This window comes from Oryctolagus cuniculus, chromosome 13 (assembly GCF_964237555.1).
Source record: "Oryctolagus cuniculus chromosome 13, mOryCun1.1, whole genome shotgun sequence".
Lineage (NCBI taxonomy): Eukaryota > Metazoa > Chordata > Mammalia > Lagomorpha > Leporidae > Oryctolagus > Oryctolagus cuniculus.
In genome coordinates, this window is record NC_091444.1 from 93,638,964 (window position 1) to 93,659,913 (window position 20,950).

The window sequence follows — 20,950 nt, forward strand, 5'->3', positions numbered from 1 at the left end:
AAGCCAGCGCTTGCAACAGCAGCATCCCATATCTAAACTCCAACTCAAGTCCCTCCTGCTCCACTTCTGATCCATCTGTAAGCCAGCACACCTGAGAAAAGAAGCAGCTAATGGCTCAACTATTTAGGCCCCTGCCACCCACAGGGGAAACCCAGATGAAGTTACAGGCTCCTGGCTTTAACCTTGCCCTGACCCAGCTGTTGTAGCCATTTACAGAGTGAACCAGTGGATGAAAGATCTCTGTCTCTCCCTTTCTATCACTCTTTCAAATAAATAAATAAATGTTTAAAAAATATAATGAAATCTGGCTTCTTTTTCTCTTTTTACTGGTGGTTCATTTTTATAAGATCAATAGAAAGATAAAATCTTTACTCAAATTCATCAATGCCAAAAATCATTGACCAGCAAATTGATGACATACTATAGATACCTGTTGAGTGAGGGAGCCGGCGCCATGGCTCACTTGGCTAATCCTCTGCCTGCGGCGCCGGCATGCCATATGGGCGCTGGGTTCTAGTTCCAGCTGTTCCTCTTCCAGGCCAGCTCTCTGCTGTGGCCCGGGAAGGCAGTGGAGGCTGGCCCAACTGCTTGGGCCCCTGTACCCACATGGGAGATCAGGAAGAAGCACCTGGCTCCTGGCTTCAGATGGGCGCAGCACCAGAAGTAGCGGCCATTTAGGGGGGGGTGAACCAACAGAAAGAAAAAAAAATGGCCAGCACCGCGACTCACTAGGCTAATCCTCTGCCTAGCGGCGCGGGCACACCGGGTTCTAGTCCTGGTCGGGGCGCTCGATTCTGTCCCAGTTGCCCCTCTTCCAGGCCAGCTCTCTGCTGTGGCCAGGGAGTGCAGTGGAGGGTGGTCCAAGTACTTGGGCCCTGCACCCCATGGGAGACCAGGATAAGTACCTGGCTCCTGCCATCAGATCAGCTTGGTGCGCCGGCCGCAGCGCACTAGCCGTGGAGGCCATTGGAGGGTGAACCAACGGCAAAGGAAGACCTTTCTCTCTCTCTCTCTCTCTCTCTCTCTCTCTCACTGTCCACTCTGCCTGTCAAAAAATAATTAATTAATTAAAAAAATAGAAGTATATATAGTAGATCACTCTCTCTTTCTCCCTCCTTCTGTCCCACCTTTCAAGTGAAATGAAAATAAAAATAAATACATTCTAAAAAAAAAGATACCTGTTGAGTGAAAAAAGTGAATCAATGAATGCTAAAATTGGAGCTCTGGTTTTCTGAGAAATATGAGTTTCTTTCTCATGCTGTGCTGACACTACAGAGTTTGTTAGCAATTTTAAACATTTCGATAATCCTAAATTTGAACGCACTGAGCTCATTCCTTACTTTGGACTTCCAACAATGATCACTTGTGACTTAGGATGGATTCAGAAATGAAGGCTTTCCAAAGGCAGGCATTGTATCAATGACACGCAATCCTAGAAACGGACACGTTAGGGCACATTACTTCTTTTTTTAAAATTTTTAAAGATTTATTTATTTATTTGAAAGTCAGAGTTACATACACACACGCACACAGAGAGAGAGAGAGGTCTTCCATCCACTGGTTCACTCCACCAGTTGGCCGCAATGGCTGGAGCCATCCAAAGCCAGGATCCAGGAGCTTCTTCCAGGTCTCCCATGCGGGTGCAGGGGCCCAAGGTCTTGGGCCATCTTCTACTGCTACCCCAGGCCATAACAGACAGCTGGATCGGAAGTGGAGCAGCTGGGACTTGAACCGGCGCCTGTACGGGATGCCGGCGCTTCAGGCCAAGGAGATAACCCTCTGTGCCACAGTGCCGGTCCCGGGTACATCACTTCTTATTTTCCTTCCAAAGGTAAAAAACTTTGGCACCTCTCAATTAGTTTTCCAGGGCTACTGTAACAAAGTTCCGTAAACAAATGTTCCATTAAAAAACGTGGTTTCACAGCTCTGAAGCCTAGAAGTATGAGATCAAGGCGTTAGCAGGATTGGTTGCTTCTAAGGCAATGAGGCAGAATCCATTGTGCCACTTACCTAGAAACCTATATTTTGCTGTCAATCCATGTATTCCTTGGTTTCTGGAAACATCATCTGGTTTTTACCTTTATAGCCACATGGTATTTTTCCCACATGTACACTGATTTTGCATTCAAATTTTTCTTTTTATAAGGATGCCAATCATATTTGAGTAAGGCCTCACTACTCATGCTCTAATTTTAGCTTGATTCCTCTGTAAATGTTCCTATTTCCAAATAAAGTCACATTCTCAAACACTGAATCTTTTGGGGTGGGAGATACTATTTAATGCTCACCTCTCCAATGTTGACTTGATTGTCCTTCCAAGTTCAAGTCACAATCTATTCTCAGTTTTTAAAAGTAGCTAACTTTGGGGCCGGAGCTGTGGCATACCTGGTAAAGCTGCCGCCTGCAGTGCCAGCATCGCATATGGGCACCTGTTGGAGTCCTGGCTACTCCACTTCAAGTCCAGCTCTCTGTTATGGCCTGGGAAAGCCTAACTCACTCTCTCTCTCTCTCTCTCTCTCTCTCTCTCTCTCTTTCTCTCTGCCTCACTGTAACTCTGCCTTTCAAGTAGATAAATAAATCTTAAAAAAAAAAACTGGGTTGAATACTGTTCAGAATAACTATTTATGAATTCTTGTTGTTTGTCTTTATCTAGGTTACCCGTCAGTGTGGCTGCATCCTATGGGAACATCAGAGTAAATGGTAATTACCGGATTTATATAGCATCTATTCTTCAGAGAGAAAACTGCTATAACTTCCCACTGCTTCAGTTTTCTGCACACTCACAATAGGGTTAATAACACCCAACCGTATCTCCCCAAGATCACAGAGATGTAGTGAAGAGACGCATTAAGGCCAGCGCCGCGGCTCACTAGGCTAATCCTTCGCCTTGCGGCGCCAGCACACCGGGTTCTAGTCCCTGTCGGGGTGCCGGATTCTGTCCCGGTTGCCCCTCTTCCAGGCCAGCTCTCTGCTGTGGCCAGGGAGTGCAGTGGAGGATGGCCCAAGTGCTTGGGCCCTGCACCCCATGGGAGACCAGGAGAAGTACCTGGCTCCTGCCATCAGATCAGCGCGGTACGCCGGCCACGGTGCGCCGGCCGCAGCGTACTGGCCGCTGCGGCCATTGGAGGGTGAACCAACGGCAAAAGAAGACCTTTCTCTCTCTCTCTCTCTCTCTCTCTCTCTCACTGTCCACTCTGACTGTAAAAAAAAAAAAAAGAGAGAGAGAGAGAGAGAGACGCATTAATATTTATCACTCCAAATCTCTCTAAGGAGAGAGATGTATACACAGAGTGTGTTTGTATCGTAGCCTCTTATTAACAGCTTTGTTCTGGTTCATTTGTATTCATCCATAAGGAGGTGTTTGGTTAGGTGCCGAACTCGCTGCCCCGTGGAGTTTTTGGTGTATGTTCTATGGGTTTTTCTCAGTGCACCTGAGAAAAGAAGCAGCTAATGGCTCAACTATTTCGGCCCCTGCCACCCATAGGGGAGACCCGGATGGAAGTTCCAGGCTCCTGGCTTCAACCTTGCCCTGACCCAGCTGTTGTAACCATTTGCAGAGTGAACCAGTGGATGAAAGATCTCTGTCTCTGCCTATCACTCTACCTTTCAAATAGACAAATAAATGTTTAAAAAAATATGCAGTATTACCCTCTGCATTTCTGTCTGCGCCTTTATATGTTTAAACAGATTGTAGCTGTCAACTTGGCATTTTTCTCTGTGGAGTCTGGAGAGAGGTAAATTTGAATTTCTTTGCATCAGTGTCAGGGGAAAGATGGGGGAGGGGGAGAAGAGTGAAGAGAGAAGGGCTCTAAAGAAATTGAGGACAGCTTTTTGTCCTGACTTCTTCCAAGTCCCACGCAAAGATTTCTCAGGTGTGGTTCACCCCAGAGGTCTCCTACAGCACACAGCGGCAGGCTGCCCCCTACACACACACACACACACACACACACACACACACACACGCCTCCTTAAATCTCTCTGCGTTTCCAAGAAGGGTCCGAGGTACCTGGAAATCTTAGAACATACAAAGCGCGGACTTCCTGCACACAAAATGCAGAAAGTAACAAGGTTGGCAGAAACAGAGGGCTACACGCACATGAACCTGTGGTTCACTGGCGAAATTCTAAAGATGCTTCATATTCTTTTTAACATCATGCAGTCCACAGCAGCCTGCGGACCTCATATAGCTAGCCACCCAATCCCAAAGGCTAAAAGCATTTGATGGAAGCCAGCTGAATGTCCTTTACACTCACTCTAGCTCTACAGGTGGGCGTGCAACAACCAGGGAGCAGATGCACAAGGCTCCCCGCAGGGTACCAAAGCCACAAAGCAGCCAGACCCCTAGGCTCACCGGGCCTCATCTGACCCCTCCTCACCCCTCCCGACACAGACTCCGCCCCTCACCCGCACCCGTCCCGCCCCGTATAGAGAGCCCGCAAGCAATCCTGCCCTGCGTTGAGCCCCGCCTTCTGCACCTGGCCCCGCCCCTCTAGGATCCCCCCACCCCAACTCCAGTCCCCCTCGCAGCTCCCTGCCCTCGAGGCCCGCCCCTTCCTCGCGGGAGGGCCCGCCCCTTTCCTGGACAGCCTATCGGTGCGGACGTCGCCGTCCACGCTGACCAATGGGAGTCGCGGCCAGAGTCCCGCCCCGCGCCGTACGTCGGGTTAAGACTTGTCGGCGCCGGCCTGGTGCTGGTCACCCGCCATGTGGCGCTGCGGCGGACGGCGGACGCTGGGTGGGCTGTTGCGTCTGAGCAGCGGGTGAGAGTCCTGGAGGGCGGGCGGGGTAGCGGAGATGCGGGGCTATGAGTGGCGGCGGGACTGGGGCTGAGCGCGCATCACAGGGGTCGAGGTAGTTCTCATCTTCGGGCCCAGGGCTGACAGCTCCCCGACATCCGTATTTGGGGGCGACAGTCCTCGTTGAGTGGATGGGTGGGTGGGGGCCTCCTGCACCCCGAGGCCTCCAAGGGTTCCCAGCCCTCGGCTGAAGCTAGTGTACCCTGACACCCCCAGTGTCGGGCTCCTGCACCCCGAAATCCCCCTTCTGCAGGTTGCCATACCCTAATACCCCAGAACCCAGCCCCGGGACCTCTGCAAAACCCGGCCAGAGGCGCCTTCAGCCCCGGGGGATGCAGAAGTGCTCACCGCCAGGAGCAGTGGTGCCAGTGACCGGGGACCATGCTTCCAGGAAGTCCGTGGGCTGAAAGGAGCCGAGGTGACCCCAGAGCGGGTGCCCGGTGTGTAGGCTGTCCGGGCGTTTTGAAGTGAAGCTGGTCATTGCTGTGCGATTTCGTACGTGTCATAAAAGGAACAGGGTCGTTGATGGTTCTCATTAGTGGATCTGCTCCCATTGCGTATTCGTTACTAGAGACCAGAGGCTTCCACATCCTATCATTAAATTGAACCTGCTGTGCTCCTCCTAGAATTGTAGCCTCCTGGACTTGAACTTTTTTTTTTTTTTTAATGACTCAAGTTATGGGGAAAAAGAAGATGATGAAAAATTTTGTTTTTCATGGTAATTCACAAAACTTTATGTGAACTTTAAAACCATAAAACTCTATGGTGCGGTTTAACTGCTGTTAAACTAGGGGGTTTGGGGACCCTTCTGAGTGTGTGAGCTTGGCAGTGTTGTTTATGTATATAGTAGGTTACCAGAAAGTACATGGGAAGAAAACCCTGGTGTTGCCACTCGGGGCTTTTTTTTTTTTTTTTTTTTTTTTAAGACTTACTTGTTTATTTGAGAGGCAGAGAGAGAGGTCTTGCATCTGCTGGTTCACTTCCCAGATGTCTACAAAAGGTGAGCTGTGCCGATCCAAAGCCAGGAGCCAGGGGCTTCCTCCAGGTCTCTCACACGGATGCAGGGGCCCGAGGACTTGGGCCATCTTCCACCACCTTCCCAGGCCATAGCAGAGAGCTGGATCGGAAGTGGAGCAGCCGGGACTCGAACCAGTGCCCACATGAGTTTTTATACTGTCATGTTCTTGAGGCCAAACAACTTCTTAAAATCCTCCACCCCATAATTCTAGAATTTGCTAAAATAAGGAAATATTGGTTGATTATATCTCCATCATATTGCTAGTGACAGAATCAGTTTTTTCCTGAATATGTGCTCTTTAAATATTTCTGTGACATGGAATGTTTGTGTAGAAAATCCCTTGAGATATATAATAGTTAGAATAATTTTTTAAAAAATCAGTAGTGTCACCATTGCCAGTCTTAAGCTTTTCCCTAACTGATCATAACCCTGTCCTTTCTTTCTGTATAATCACCTCTGACTGGCAGAAATTATTGCCTTGCTTTTTCTTTATTTTCAATGTTTGTACTCACTCTTACAATAGGTGTTACAAGTTTGACTAATACCCATTTAGAATAATGCTGTCTTTGGTTTTTTTTTTTTTGTTTTTTTCAATGTCATGTGACCCCCCATCTTTTTTCCATCTTTTTTCCATCTTTTTTTTTATTTTATTGAATGAATAATCCACAATTTATCCATTCTCTTGATGAACATCTAGGTTGGTTGAATTTGAGATTAAGAATAGTGCCAGCATTTTTGTACCTATATCTTGATGTACAAGTTCCCAAGAATATATACATACAAGGGCACTTCAGAAAATTTGTGGAAAATGGAATTAAAAGATAAGTTGGTGTTCCGCATAAAAAAAGAGGTTTTTTTTCTCAGAATATGCATTTTCTATGAACTTTTTGAAGACCCCTGTATGTAGAGGTGAAAGGATTGCTTATCTTCAATTTTTCTAAATATGGTTATGCCAAATAATTTGTATAATCATTCCGATTTGTGCTCAAAGTAGCCCTGAATGAGAGTTCCTGTATTCCTCTTTTTAACTCTGACCAATTTGGTGGACACATAATGCGATTCTATTGTAGTTTTGAGTTTATTGCTAGACTATGGAGGCATATTAGGATTTTGTGGTGGAAATAAGCCATTTTGGCCTGGGAGTTACTTTTATACAATGTGTTACTTGCGAATGTGGACTAATAAAAAGTTTTCAACATTTATTTTTTTTAAAGATTTATTTATTTATTTGAAAGGCAGAGAGGGAGAGACAGATCTTTCATCCATTGGTTCACTGCTCAAATAGCCACAGCAGCCAGGACTTGGCCAGGAGGAAACCAGGAGCCTGGAGTTCCATCCAGGTCTTCCACGTGGGTGGCAGGGGCCCAAGCATTTGGCCGTCTGCTGCTGCTTTGCCCAGGCCATTAGCAGGGAGGTGGGTTGGAAGTGGAGCAGCTGGGACATGAAGCAGTACCCATATGGAATATGGGTAAAACAGACAGCAGCGGTTTTACCTGGTTCACCGACCCCTGGCCTTTCAACATTACTAATTAATAATTATTGATTGATATTATGAAACATGAGCTGAGTTGAGATAAATTGAATGTTAAAGTGGGACGACCTTTGCTGGAAATTAATTTCCTAGAATGTGCAAGATTTAATTTTCTTTAAATATTTTTATCATAAGGCAGTATTTTTATTGTGTTGCTGCGTTATGTTAACCAAGCAGCTTACCTGCACAGCATCTAACTTTGATGATTTTCTTAAATACAGCTGTGCACACCATGGAGTACGCAGGTGGAAGAGTCAGCCGGCTTGTGAGAGAGCTCTACAGTATGAAGTGGGAGACAAGATCCATGGGTTCACCATAAACCAGGTGGGGGTGCATCCTAGTGTGCTGCTTAAATTAATTGATACACAGAACAGAGTGTGACCTCTTGCATATGAGCTCCTTCAGAGTTGAGACTGGAGCTTTTTGTCCTTGAGTTCGCAGGCCCTGGCATCGTCCCCATTTCATGATAAGTGCTCAACTGAACAGGGGTGCAAGTGAAGTCATCCCCAATCCCTTTCCTGCATCCTTTGAACCCTGACACCTGTCGAGGTTTTAGAAACTGGCACTCCAGCAGAGTCTTTGTAGTCGAACGCACTGATGTTTCTGCAGCCAGACCTGAGGATTCACTGAGTCTGGTCAGTGCCGACTCACTGCTCTGTGTTTATTCACTGAGGTTTTACTTTCAGGTGATTTGCTTTCAACCTATGTAGAAACACTGTTTTCCGAGCCATTTAGATTTTAAAATTATAAAGAAGAGGTGGTAGCTCAATATTTATTTAGGCTTATGTTAAGATGTGTTGATCTGGTTCTTGGTTTTTTTTGTTTGTTTGTGCAAACGCTTCACAATGCTTTTTTACTTTACTTAATAACTAAAATACTTGAGTGGCTGTTAACTTTCTACTATTGCTTGATGCCATAACAAATGCACATGACTTACCATCTTGAAAGACTCATACACAGCTGTGACACAAGCCATGTCATGATGAGCATCTTGCAGAAGTGTCCCGGGCAAGGAGGGGGAGGAGCAGAGACAGTACCGTAGCTGCTGGTGGAAGAGGAAGATTGCGTGCCGAAGATGGCACTTAAAACATAGTGCTCTGTCCCTGGACAGGGCTTGAGCAAGGGCAGTGACGTGGGCATTTCCAGGCAAGGTCCAGGAGCAGTGAGTCATGAAGGCCGTGAAAATGGGGGCAGAGCATTTGTAAAATCACTTAAGGAAGTTCGGATTTATAATACAGGTTACTGCTGTCATAGCTGGAAGACAAGGCACATTATTTAATACCAAGAATTATGGCTGTGTACACAGAGGATTTCCTAAAGTAAGAGATGACCACCCCCATCAGCCCACAAGGTGAGAGGGCCTTTTTGCGCTCCCAGCCTTTGCACTTTGCTGGATGCTGTGTCTGTGTGAGCGATGGTCCTCTCACTAGGGACTCCAGCTGCATGAAGCCTGTTGATTCCTGGGAGCATCCTCCTACCATTGCAGGCTAAGCTCGTTCTGACACTCACCTTCTCTGCAAGGTTGTTCTGAGCTCTAAGTGTCAAAGCAAGAGACACACAGTGGACCTCCAAAGGATGAGCCATTGTTATTCAGGCATAGCATAGTATATGGGAAAGGGCATGGACAGCAGGTGAGTCCTGGCTCTGTGGAATCTGAGAGCTTCTTTTTACCTTTCTGAGCTTTGTTTTTTTGTTTTTGTTTGTTTGTTTTTTCCATCTGTAAAGGGTGACGAGAGTGTCTCCCTCACAGGGTTGCATGTGACATGTTTGGAAAATGCCTAACAAATCTAAACACTCAAAAAAAATTCCCATCTTCCCTTTTTAGGTCTTCATTTCCTTGTTTCCTATATCAGGGATTTGGACGAAATGGTCTGTTCTTTCCAACTCTGAATGCTGGCTTTCTAAGATTGTCTCATTTAGGACAGAAAAGCCAGTTGTGTCAGTGTATTGAAGATACTCGTTTTCTCTGAGTTAGCTGCTTGTGCTTTGGCCCTCAGGTAACACCTGTTCCTGAACTGTTCCTGACTGCAGTGAAGCTTAGCCATGACAGCACAGGAGCTAGGTATTTACACCTCGCAAGAGAAGACTCCAATAATCTGTTCAGGTATGGGGTGCGTTGTAAGGACATGTTTTTGATTGCTTCCATTTAATACATCTACCATACATTAAGCCTTGCAAAGTAATATCTCATTAATATTTTTATTGACAGAGCTTCCCAAAAATACAAGGAAAAGATTATACGACTTTATATCTTCTTTTAAGTATATTAAAATTGCACAGTCTGAACCAGTGACTTTATATGTTCTAGTCAGGAAACATTTTGTTGAAAGGTCGTCATGTTAAAATGATTGTTTCTTGTAATCTGAGGTGGTCATGTGTTTAAGAATGCTGTTGGCCACTCTTAAGCTTAATACGCCCCATTTTGTTTATCCTTTTCTTTTTTCTTTGCCTTAGTGTACAGTTTCGAACTACGCCAATGGATAGTACTGGTGTTCCTCATGTTCTTGAGCATACCGTCCTGTGTGGTTCTCAGAAATACCCATGTAGAGATCCATTCTTCAAAATGTTAAACAGATCATTATCCACTTTTATGAATGCCTTCACAGGTACGACTGATGTCCTCAACCGAAGTTGCTGTCGAGTTTGCCACACACGCCCAGATGAATTCAGTTAGTTTCTAAGGAAAAAGGGTGGTTGGCAATTAGTAATTGTGTTAGAATTCATTTTGATGGGGGCTGGTGCTGTGATGTGGTGGGTTAAACCCCCACCTATGGTGCCGGCATCACACATGGGCGCTGGTTCCTGTCCTGGCTGCTCCTCTTCTGATCCAGCTCTTTGCTAACGTCTGGGAAAGCAGGGAAAGATAGCCCTAGTGCTTGGGCCCCTGTACTCACATGGGAGACCCAGAAGAAGCTCCTGGCTCCTGGCTTGGGATTGGCTCAGCTCCAGCCGTTGCTACCATTTGGGAAGCAAACCAGTGGATGGAAGAGCTTCTCTATGTTTCTGCCTCTCTCTGTCTATAACTCTTGCCTCTCAAATAAATAAAATAAATGTTTAAAAATAAAGCATGCATTTTGAAGAATCCTTAGTCTCATTGGAAGATGTTAGAAGTTTAATCTTTCAAGAAAGTTGTATTATAAAAACCAGAGTTAGGAAAAGTTCAAAACAGTTTTGTTGTGGGAGTATTACCATAACATTAGGCCTCTTGTATTATTATTAGCATCAGTGTTGTTTGAATTTGGCTTTTATTAAATCTGAGAATAGTGAATAGGCTGATGGTGAGAACAAAGCATTCTGTGGAAGAGTGAAATTCAAGACCAAATTAAGTCTTTGCTCCCACAGAAATGAGGTGGTTTTTCTAAGCATAAGAAAATCTTTGCAGAATTAAAAAAAAAAATGCTTATTTCCATCTACTTGAAAGGCAGGCGACAGAGAGAGGAAGAGATCTTCTTCCTGGTGGTTCATTCCTCAAATTCCTGCAACAGCCAGGGCTTGGCCAGGCCAAAGTCAGAAATCCAGAGCTTCGTCCTGGTCTCCTACATTTCTGTCAGAGTGCCAGACACTTGAGCCTCATCTGCTGTCCCCCAGGAAACTGGATTGGAAGCACAGTGTAGCCACGGCTTGAGCCAGCACCCCGATATGGCATCCCCGGCTGGTGCTTAACTTGCTGTCCCACAAAGCCCAACCTCCCTAGATCTTAAAACTCATAAATGGTCCCTGAATTAGCACTAGTGCCTGTTAAGTGGTGGTGTTGAGTATTAGAACGTTGGGCCTCAGGGTGATGAGAAGTAAGAGCCAGAGTATGGATCCAGAGCACAGCATTGAGACTGTCTGTCCCACTGATGGTTAAAAAATACTGTTACACTGAAATGAGGCTTGAAAGTAGATGATTTTTTGTGGGAGTCTGTTGTATTGTAAAATCTTATTTTTCATTTGTACGCAGCTAGTGATTATACTCTATATCCATTTTCCACGCAAAATCCCAAGGACTTTCAGAACCTCCTGTCAGTGTATTTGGATGCAACCTTTTTCCCATGCTTGCGGGAACTAGACTTCTGGTAGGTAACCGTTAATTACCTGATTTAAACCTCAGCCTTAGAATCACTGTGACTTTCATTTACTCATTTGCCTCTAATTAGGCAGGAAGGATGGCGGCTAGAACACGAGAACCCAAGTGACCCCCAGACGCCCTTGATCTTTAAAGGAGTTGTCTTTAATGAGATGAAGGGAGCTTTTGTAAGTGTTTCTTTTTCTTTTTTCCTGTTATGTTAAAGTAATCTTACCTGTGCAAAATGTTAAAATATAGACACACTTAAGAGAGAGTTGGCATTCAGTTATTTAATGTTATCCTGCTATGTGATAACTTCTTGAATTAGTAGTCAGTAGTGTGAGCAGAAGCCACAGGTGATAGAAGGGCCTGGCTGCTGTTGTCCTCGAACCTCTCACACTGTGTGTGGGGACCCTGATGTGTGAACTGCAGTAGCTCTGCAAGATAGAAACATTTTCCACTGCTACTAAGACACTGTCATGTTCGTTCCCACTCTTGTCAAGCATCCCTTAGTCCCATAGATGAAAAGGCATGATGTATGACACACAACATGCTGGATTTGGGGGCACATAGGAGATTCCAGCTGTCTTCTAGTAGCCAGACATTAATAAAATATCCAGAACATGCAGACCCATACCATTCTTCTCAGACATGTTTTTTGTTTTGTTATAAAAAGTATTTTTCAAGAAAATACTTGTTAACATGCAATAATGGATTAATAGGTAACTAGTTTTAAAATGCCTCAACTGTAATGTAGAATGCAGAGAATTTATTTTGGAACATACACACACATATGTGCACACAAGTGCAAACACCTGCATGATCACGTAAACCCCACAGTCGAAGGTCTTTGGTGACTTCACTAATTTTTTACGAGTGGAGAGGGATCTTGAGACCTTTGTGGTTTGAGAACTGCTGTCTTGGACCCACAGCCTCATGTTTCTCCTCACTATACCCCCAACTTTGAGGACCTGCTCTGGTCTGTCCTAGTCTCTGAAGTGCATGAAGTGGCTTCTGGCCTCCAGGTACTCCCCATGGCCTCTTTCAGCTGGGGGACTGTTTCCTACCCTCTCATACTCAGTCTGAATATTGTTCTTCCAAAGCACCCTCTTGAAATTCAAGTTAGGGTAACAACTTTTTCCGACCTGCCGAACAACAAGGGATCCTGGTACCTCCATCCTCATTTCATGTGCCTGTCCGCTTGCCTTCAGCTACCCAAATATTCACCCAGTTAATAATGGAAAGAAAATTTTCTTTCCTTCCAAGACCCACTCTTGGGTTCTATGCCTAGGTTGTGAACAAATGGAATGCAGCAGGATGTCCTGGTTTACCATTAGAACAGATTTGCAAGGTGTTGCACATTTATACTCCCAGAGTGTTTTGTGATGTTATCATAGGTGTTGGCCATGCATCGCTTAACGGGGTATGTACCAAAAAGTGTGTCATTAGGTGGTTTCGTCCTTGTGCAGACATCAGAGTATCCTGACAGAAACTTAGATGGTATAGCCTAATGCACACTGAGGCTATATTATAATATTATAGGATCACCATCACATATGTGGTCTGTCATTGACCAGAATGTTGTTATATAGCACATGACTGCATTTTACGTATGTATTTTTTTTTTTAAGACAGATAATGAGAGGATATTCTCACAGCACCTTCAGAACCGACTTCTTCCTGATCATACATACTCAGTCATCTCCGGTGGTGATCCGTTGTGCATCCCAGAGCTCACATGGGAACAACTTAAACAATTTCATGCTACTCACTATCACCCGAGTAATGCTAGGTAATGGTTAGTTGTACAAGTTTAATGGTAGATTGTCAAGAATGGAATTATTTGCATACTTACACTAACTGACGTGTCTTCTCTCATATTTATCAAAGAAATGTTTGTTGAAGTATGTCTTGATAAAATTCTTTAAGTTTGCCCATTTTAATTTACTTGGATATTCATTTTTAACATTGATTGACTGATTTTACTTCTTTTGAAAGGCAGAGACACAGACAGACCTCCCATCTGCCGCTTCACTCCCCAGATGCTCACAACAGCCAAGGTCAAAGCAGGAGCCAGGAACTCAGTCTGGGACTCCCACGTGGGTGGCAGGGACGAAACTACTTGAGCTATCACCTGCTACCTCCCAGGGTGCACACATTTATTAGCAGGAAGCTAGAATTGGGAATGAAGGTACGCTGTGGACCCAGGCAGTCTGATTGGGGTGCAGATATCACAAGCCAAATGTTAACCACTGTGGCAGATACCTCCCCTGGATATTCATTTTACATATGTGCAGGGGCCCAGCAAGGTGGTTACAGGCAGCCTTCCACTCTCACTTCTCAGTCCTAGTTTCAGTCTGTGTAGAATGGGGTTGCCTGTGTTGGCATCCACGTCGCGGGACTGCAAGTAAAGCTTTAAGCTCTGTCGTTTGCACATACAAATGCTCTGTAAATGGCGGATGAAGTTCTTGAACCTTAGATGCTTTTTGAAAAATTGGTTGCTTCACATATTGCTAATAAAACATTAATAGTAAATAAATACTAGTGTAAAATATTTGTAAAAATATTTTGTGAAAAAGTTAAAAATTTTAATTATAAAAATTTCAAGTATACAGAAAAGTATTGAATAGCATCTGAATCCCCATACACTTTATTATTTTTTTTTTAGATTTATTTTATTTATTTACAAGACAGAGTTACAGAGAGAGGTAGAGCCAGAGAGAGAAAGGTCTTCCATCCACTGGTTCACTCCCCAAATGACTTCAGTGGGCAGAGCTGAGCTGATCTGAAGTCAGGAGCCAGGAGCTTCTTCTGGGTCTCCCACATGAGTGCAGAGGCCTAAGCACTTGGGACATCTTCCACTGCTTTCTCAGGCCATAGCAGAGAGCTGGATCAGAAGTGGGGCAGCTGGACTCAAACCAGTGCCCATATGGGATGCTGACACCACAGGCTGGGGCATTAACCCACTGTGCCACAGTGCCGGCCCCTCCCATACACTTTTTAAATAGGTATTTTTCTACATTGGCATGATTATTTAAAAAAAAAAGGATTGATTTTATTCACTTGAAAGAGTTATGGAGAGAGGGAGACAGAAAGAGAGAAATCTACCCACTGGTTCATTCCCCAGACGGCTGCAACGGACAGGGCTGAGTCAGACAGAAGCCAGGAGCCAGGAACTTGTTCCAGGTCTCCCACATGGGTGCAGGGACCCAAGAACATGGTCCATCCTCTACTGCTTTTCCACATGCATTAGCACAGAGCCAGATTGGAAGTGGAGCAGCCGGGACTTGAACTGGCACCCATGTGGGATTCCAGCATTGCATATGTCAGCTTCACCCGCCACACCACAGTGCTGCCCCTGTTGGCATTTTTTGGAGTAAATACAGATCTCGTGATATTTACTCCAGAATATGTTTTTGTACTTTCTTACATAATAACCATTTTCACATTTAACACAACATATCGTACTTTCCTAAATCCACTCTTGCTGTGTACTCAGATCCTGTGTGTCCCCAAGATGTTTGCTCCACTCAGTTGAGGCCCACACATGGCATTTTGTCCGTCTGTGTGCATGCTGCCTCTCATGGACAACAGGGAGAGGTCAGGCCAGACTGCCTCTTGACTTCCTCACCCACTCGGTTGTTTGCTGCTTTCTGCCACTACTTGGTGCCTTCCTGGATGTCCTGAGAACTGGAGTATAGATCCAAAGACTTAGAGTCCAGTTAAGCCTTCTTCCACGGAGTCTTCCAAATCGCCTGCTGCATCCCAGCACCTGTGATACCTGTTGCCCCACCACTGGGATGCAAAGTCAGTGGTTAAGACAGCGGCAGCCAGCTGTTCCGTCGTGAATTTCTGTCCTTTCCTCACAACCACAGGCCATCGGGGGATGCAGATCCTGGCCCTCTGTGAATGATGATTGAATTTCTCATGTTCTGTCCCTGGTTTTTATATTCATTACTAATTGTTGCCTGCATCAGTTTCTTTATTAGTGTTTGCAGGGTTTTCTAATTCTCTAGTTCCCTGTATGCTTGTTGACCAGACTTCAGCAGGGAAGACTTTGCCTCATCAGCTGGGGTTCTTCAGTTATCCTGATAGACATGCTGATGTGAAAGGCAGTGGGCGTCTTTCTGGTACTGGGGGAGCGATGATGGCACTACATCCCTCCAGCGATGACAAATGACAAAAGGAATCTTTCTTTTCCTCTCCTTTATTGTTGTTCATAAGCCTCCTTTGGTTTGTTTTCTAGTACCATGAAGACCTTAGGGGAAATGTTTATACATTGAGGTTGTGTGATCCAGGGACATCCATTTACATATCTATTTTTATGATCAAATGTGAGTTTCTAGTAGTGTTACAGTCTTCAGGGACTTTTTGGTTTCCGCCCCGTCCCCCTTAAATGCACACCTGGGCTCTTCCCACTGCACACCCCAGGATTCTGCGGCTAAATGGAGAAGGGCATTTAGAGACCAGAATGTGATTGCTAGAGGTGCTTATTGCATTAATTAAACCTTTAGAGTATAAAATATGTTTCTAAACCCTTGAGTATAAACCTTTCAAAAGGTTTTTAAGTTACAAGTCCCCTAAATCTGAACCACAGCTCAGATAACAATTACAGTAAAGAAATATTGAGCTTTGCCATTGTAACCTTTTTGCTTGGTTTGAGTAATTGTATTGTCTTAAAAACATGTATAGTACAGAATTTGCAGTCTAAATTTGAATTTTTGAGATTTTTTTTTTCTGTCAGTGTTGTTGGTGAATTATTAGTTAAGTACTTCTGCATGGTTTATATCTTGTTAGAATATTTCCTATTAAAGGGCAAAAGCAAATGCTTTTATTTTTATGTTTGTAGTTAAACTAAGTGAAATTAACATAGAGTCCTATATAAAGTTGGCTTCAGTATGGAAAGTAGTTTGTTTTATATATAGGATATATATATACATGTATATAATCCTCCTAAATAGACTAATATGTCCCCCTCAAAATTTTAGGTTCTTCACTTATGGAAATTTTCAGTTAGAACAGCATCTGAAGCAAATTCAAGAAGAAGCACTGAGTAAATTTCAGAAAATTGAGCCAAGTACTTCAGTGCCAGCTCAGAAGCCCTGGGATAAGCCTGTAAGTGCCCCACCAGTTTTTAGACAGTAAGGTTATGTGATCCAGTGACATCCATCTACGTATTTAATCTACATGTTTATTTTTATGCTCAAAATGTCTGAGCTGTGGCCTCTGGGAGTTTTTTGGGTAGTGTTTCAGTCTTTAGAGATTTTTTTGGTTTCCGCCCCCATCCACCTTAACTTTTTGAAAATTTGATCATTGCCTCTTAAGAGATAATGCAATGAGGACCTGAACTATGCACTAATAATAAGGTTTTTTTTTTTTTTTTTTTTTTTTTTTTAAGATTTACTTATTTATTTGAAAGGCAGAGTTACACAGAGAGAGGAGAGGCAGAGAGAAAAGATCTTCCATCTGCTGGTTCACTCCCCAATTGGCTGCAATGGCCGGAGCTGGGCTGATCCAAAGCCAGGAGCCAGGAGCTTCTTCCAGGTCTCCCACTTGGGTGCAGGGGCCCAAGCACATGGTCCATCTTCTGCTTTCCCAGGCCACAGCAGAGAGCTGGATCAGAAGTGGAGCAGTTGGGACAGGAACCGGCACCCATATGGGCATATGGAATGCTGGTGCTGCAGGCGGCAGCGTTACCTGCTGCGCCACAGTGCCAGCCCCTAATAATAAGATTTTGAAATGTTGTTTGGGACTGTACGTTGTATGTAAGACTTCGGAGTGGTTATTTGTTTAAAAAGAAAGATAACAGTGAAAAGTGTGCTTTGGATCATTTTAAATGCCCAGATAACCTATATTGATTTGAAGCCATTTAGACTCTATGCCTACTGAAATCATCATACCATTTTACAGAGGGAATGCCAGATAACATGTGGCCCGGATTCATTCGCTACAGATCCTTCTAAACAAACAACAGTCAGTGTTAGCTTCCTCTTACCAGAGTAAGTATATCTTCTGCATGCTAGCCAAAAAAAGCAATCAAAAAACCCACTTAGGGAAATGTGCAGTTTAGGAGGTCAAGATGTGAATTCTGCAATTAAGTGTAAATTCATATACAGTTAGGCTTCAGGAGGCACGCAGGTCTTCATAGAGAACAAGATGTCAAGAAAGATTTTAATGACATCTGAATGAGTTTGGAAGGAGGTCATTTTTGGTAGCCATCCAGAGAAAAAACAGTTGATTTCATTATTATATTTCAAGACTTCATTCCTGTGGAGAAAAGACTGCCTTAGAATTGCACATTGTGGGCATGACAGATCCCCAAGTGTGAAAAGAAGACTCTGATCACCTTCCTTGGAAAAATATACACACACCAAACTGTGTAACGCTCTAGATTTTGTGGAGACCGCCTTAGCACCTGTTTCCTGAAGGCTGATTATGGAAGGAAAGACATTGGCTCAGCCCCACCACGGCTGAGCTCTCTCTGCACGTGTGGAGCGCATCACTGCATCTCGTCATTTGTGCCTTGTCTGCTTTATACGTGAATCTTTCAGAAAGTTCCTGGAAAATGTGCATTATGAAGAATACTATGCGTAGAACTTCTTACCTCAAAATAAACCTGTTTTTTAATCAATTCCATCTCCTATGGACTTTTTGAAGTACCCCGTTAGTGTTGATGTTTTAGCATTAGCTGAGATAATACATGGGACGCACTCAGCACATTGTTATGAACATTTTGGTAAGCTGTTAAATTTTATGGTTTGGATTGTGTTTTTAAAATTCTCTTTAGTCATGTAACAATTAAAATGAATGTGGCCATGTACAAGTTTCTAGTAGAACTTCAGCTTGTTTGGTGGCAAAAGTATTATTTTAGTAGTGATTTTATATAATTTAAACATGTATAAGGTCAGTAATTTTTCCCTTTTCTCTCCCTGCTTCTTTGTTTCTCCCAATGAAGTATCACCGACACATTTGAATCCTTCACTTTAAACCTTCTGTCTTCACTCTTGGTTGCTGGACCCAACTCTCCCTTTTACAAAGCCTTAATTGAATCTGGACTTGGCACAGACTTTTCTCCTGATGTTGGGTGAGTTTGATGATGAGATTAGTGGTTCTCGGTTGTGGGCGGTTTTGTCTTGCCCTTGTAGGACGCTTAGCAATCTGGGTTTTTAGAACTGGAGCAGGTACCACCTGTTGGAATGTAGTAGGTGGGGGATCCAGGGATGCCACTGAGTATCCCACAGGTCACAGGACAGCCACTCCCAACATGGCGCCCAGGGCTAGATTTTGGTTTCAGTAGAAGCCGTTTACATCCCTTGAAGGAGATCTGTGGCCAAAAGAAGCAAAACCAAAAACATACAGCTTTCCCAAGGTCCCAGAATGTTGTTTGCCTGTTTTAAATGTCACCTAAGAACATATTCTATGAAATTCTAAAATTTTGTAAAACTCAGTAGTTCTATTTCTAAATTTACTGTATTTTGTGCTAACTCAAAACTTTTCATTTTACTGATTTTTAGACATACTTGAAAAGGACATGAATGTGTATGTAACCAATTATTTTGGAGAAATACATATCTGAAAATACTGTTTTAATGAGCTTTTTAGTAGAAACCTTGGAATTGAAGGTTCTTAGCTCTGAACTTTAAATAAAGCTATTTCACAAGTGACTGGTAAAGGTGTGTGGATTCTAAGGTATTATCTCTGATTTTGTGTGCTAGATACAATGGCTACACAAGAGAGGCCTTCTTCAGCGTTGGCCTCCAAGGCATTGCAGAGAAAGACATTCAGATGGTCAGAAACCTTGTAGACAAAACAATTGATGAAGTAGTTGAGTAAGTGTGGCTTATCTTTCATGATTTGCTCTCATTCTTCATTCATGAATGCCTTATGGGGAAGGGATAGGGCTTTCTTCATCCTTCTCTTTGTGTCATAAAACGGATTCATATCTAGTTCTTTATTATCTCTGCTACCTTGTGATTCTAAAACATTTATGTCTTTTCAACATTCAGTTCTCAAATTGTGTTCTTTAGGAAAGGATTTGAAGATGATCGAATTGAAGCTTTACTTCATAAAATTGAAATACAGATGAAGCACCAGTCTACCAGCTTTGGACTTACCCTGACCTCAGTATGTGATTTCTCACCCCACTTGGTTCTGCTTTGTCTTATTTTACTTTGTGCATTTTGCATTTAGTGGTTCTTGACAGAACTGAAAATATAGATTGACGTGCTTTTTTAATATTTGTTTATTTGAAAGTCAGAGTTACACACAGAGAGGAGAGGCAGAGAGAGAAAGAGAGAGGTCTTCCCTCTGCTGGTTCACTCCCCAAATGGCCACAATGGCCTGAGCTATGCTGATCTGAAGCCAGGAGCCAGGAGCTTCTTCTGAGTCTCCCATGTGGGTGCAGGGGCCCATCTTCCACTGCTTTCCCAGGCCACAGCAGAGAGCTGGATCGGAAGTGGATCTGTTGGCACTGGAACCAATGCCCATATGGGATGCCAGCACTAGAGGTGATGGCTTTTTGTGCTATGCCACAGCGTCAGCCCCTAGATTGACACTTGATAGCACTTTTTATTTGAACTTTGAGCATTAATACTGCTTGGATCAAATACAAATTTAATTTAGTTGAATTTTTTTCTCTTTTTACTAGCATAATTTGCATTTTGATATGCTTTTATGTGTAATAGATTTATTCTGACTAAATGAGTAGGGATTTATGAAAACTGGTAGTTTGTTGGTAACTAATTTTCTAGAATTCTGTGTTTTTAATTTGATTAGAATCAGATGGGGTCAAGATGAGTTTTTTTTTATTCAATCAAATAATTACTTAATTTTTATTGTAAATAATTTTCTCTGGTGTTTTTCAATCCAGAAACTAGAATATTAATAAAATATGGCTTTGAGGTTTACTGAGGTAATTTGAGTACAGTATTGGTGAGGTAATGCAGTTTAAGGTGTAGTGTATGCTGTGGTGTAATATACACTGTGTCACCCTTTCAGTATATAGCTTCTTGTTGGAATCATGACGGAGACCCCGTGGAGCTCTTGAAGATGGGAAACCAGCTGACTAAATTTAGGCAGTGCCTTAAGGAAAATCCAAAATTTCTGCAGGAAAAAGTAAAACAGTATTTTAAGGTAAGGAAGTTGGAGGATTTGTGTCTATAGCTTTGATGCCGTATTTCATAATAAATTGAACATGCAGAACATTATTTAAGTCAATTTTTGTTAATGGGTGGCATAATTTCTTACTTTCTAAATAAAAATTTCAATTCTTCCATTAACTTAAATTCCCTTTTCCAGATTCTAAAGCAAGTTGGTAGTTGGTTTTTGTATATAGATAGATATCTGTGTATGTAGTTCATATATAGTAATAAAACATTGCATATAATTCTCTGTTAATAGAAGAATAATGCAAATTATGAGAACAGTAACCCTAATATAGAGAGAATTCTGGTTATTTTTATGATTGAATTCTTTTGATGTTTGCTTATTGTTTTCCTAGATTTCTAGGCATTTGTGCTTGGATTTTATGTTTTCTGCTACATCCCTACTTATCTCTC

General features: G+C 43.2%; 1 protein-coding gene across 1 annotated transcript in view; it reads left to right on the forward strand.

Moving 5' to 3' along the window:
• The first annotated feature begins 4,631 nt into the window (after window positions 1-4,631).
• The window catches only part of PITRM1 (pitrilysin metallopeptidase 1), a 36,117-nt gene continuing 19,798 nt past the window's right edge, over window positions 4,632-20,950 (forward strand). Inside the window, exons 1-13 of the mRNA XM_002720817.5 lie at window positions 4,632-4,760; window positions 7,567-7,669; window positions 9,343-9,449; window positions 9,800-9,951; window positions 11,289-11,403; window positions 11,485-11,581; window positions 13,025-13,185; window positions 16,382-16,508; window positions 17,304-17,392; window positions 18,349-18,477; window positions 19,109-19,222; window positions 19,421-19,517; window positions 20,391-20,525. Of these exons, the coding sequence (XP_002720863.3) occupies window positions 4,705-4,760; window positions 7,567-7,669; window positions 9,343-9,449; window positions 9,800-9,951; window positions 11,289-11,403; window positions 11,485-11,581; window positions 13,025-13,185; window positions 16,382-16,508; window positions 17,304-17,392; window positions 18,349-18,477; window positions 19,109-19,222; window positions 19,421-19,517; window positions 20,391-20,525 (1,482 nt within the window). The 5' untranslated portion in view covers window positions 4,632-4,704. The remainder of the gene's footprint in view (window positions 4,761-7,566; window positions 7,670-9,342; window positions 9,450-9,799; window positions 9,952-11,288; window positions 11,404-11,484; window positions 11,582-13,024; window positions 13,186-16,381; window positions 16,509-17,303; window positions 17,393-18,348; window positions 18,478-19,108; window positions 19,223-19,420; window positions 19,518-20,390; window positions 20,526-20,950) is intronic.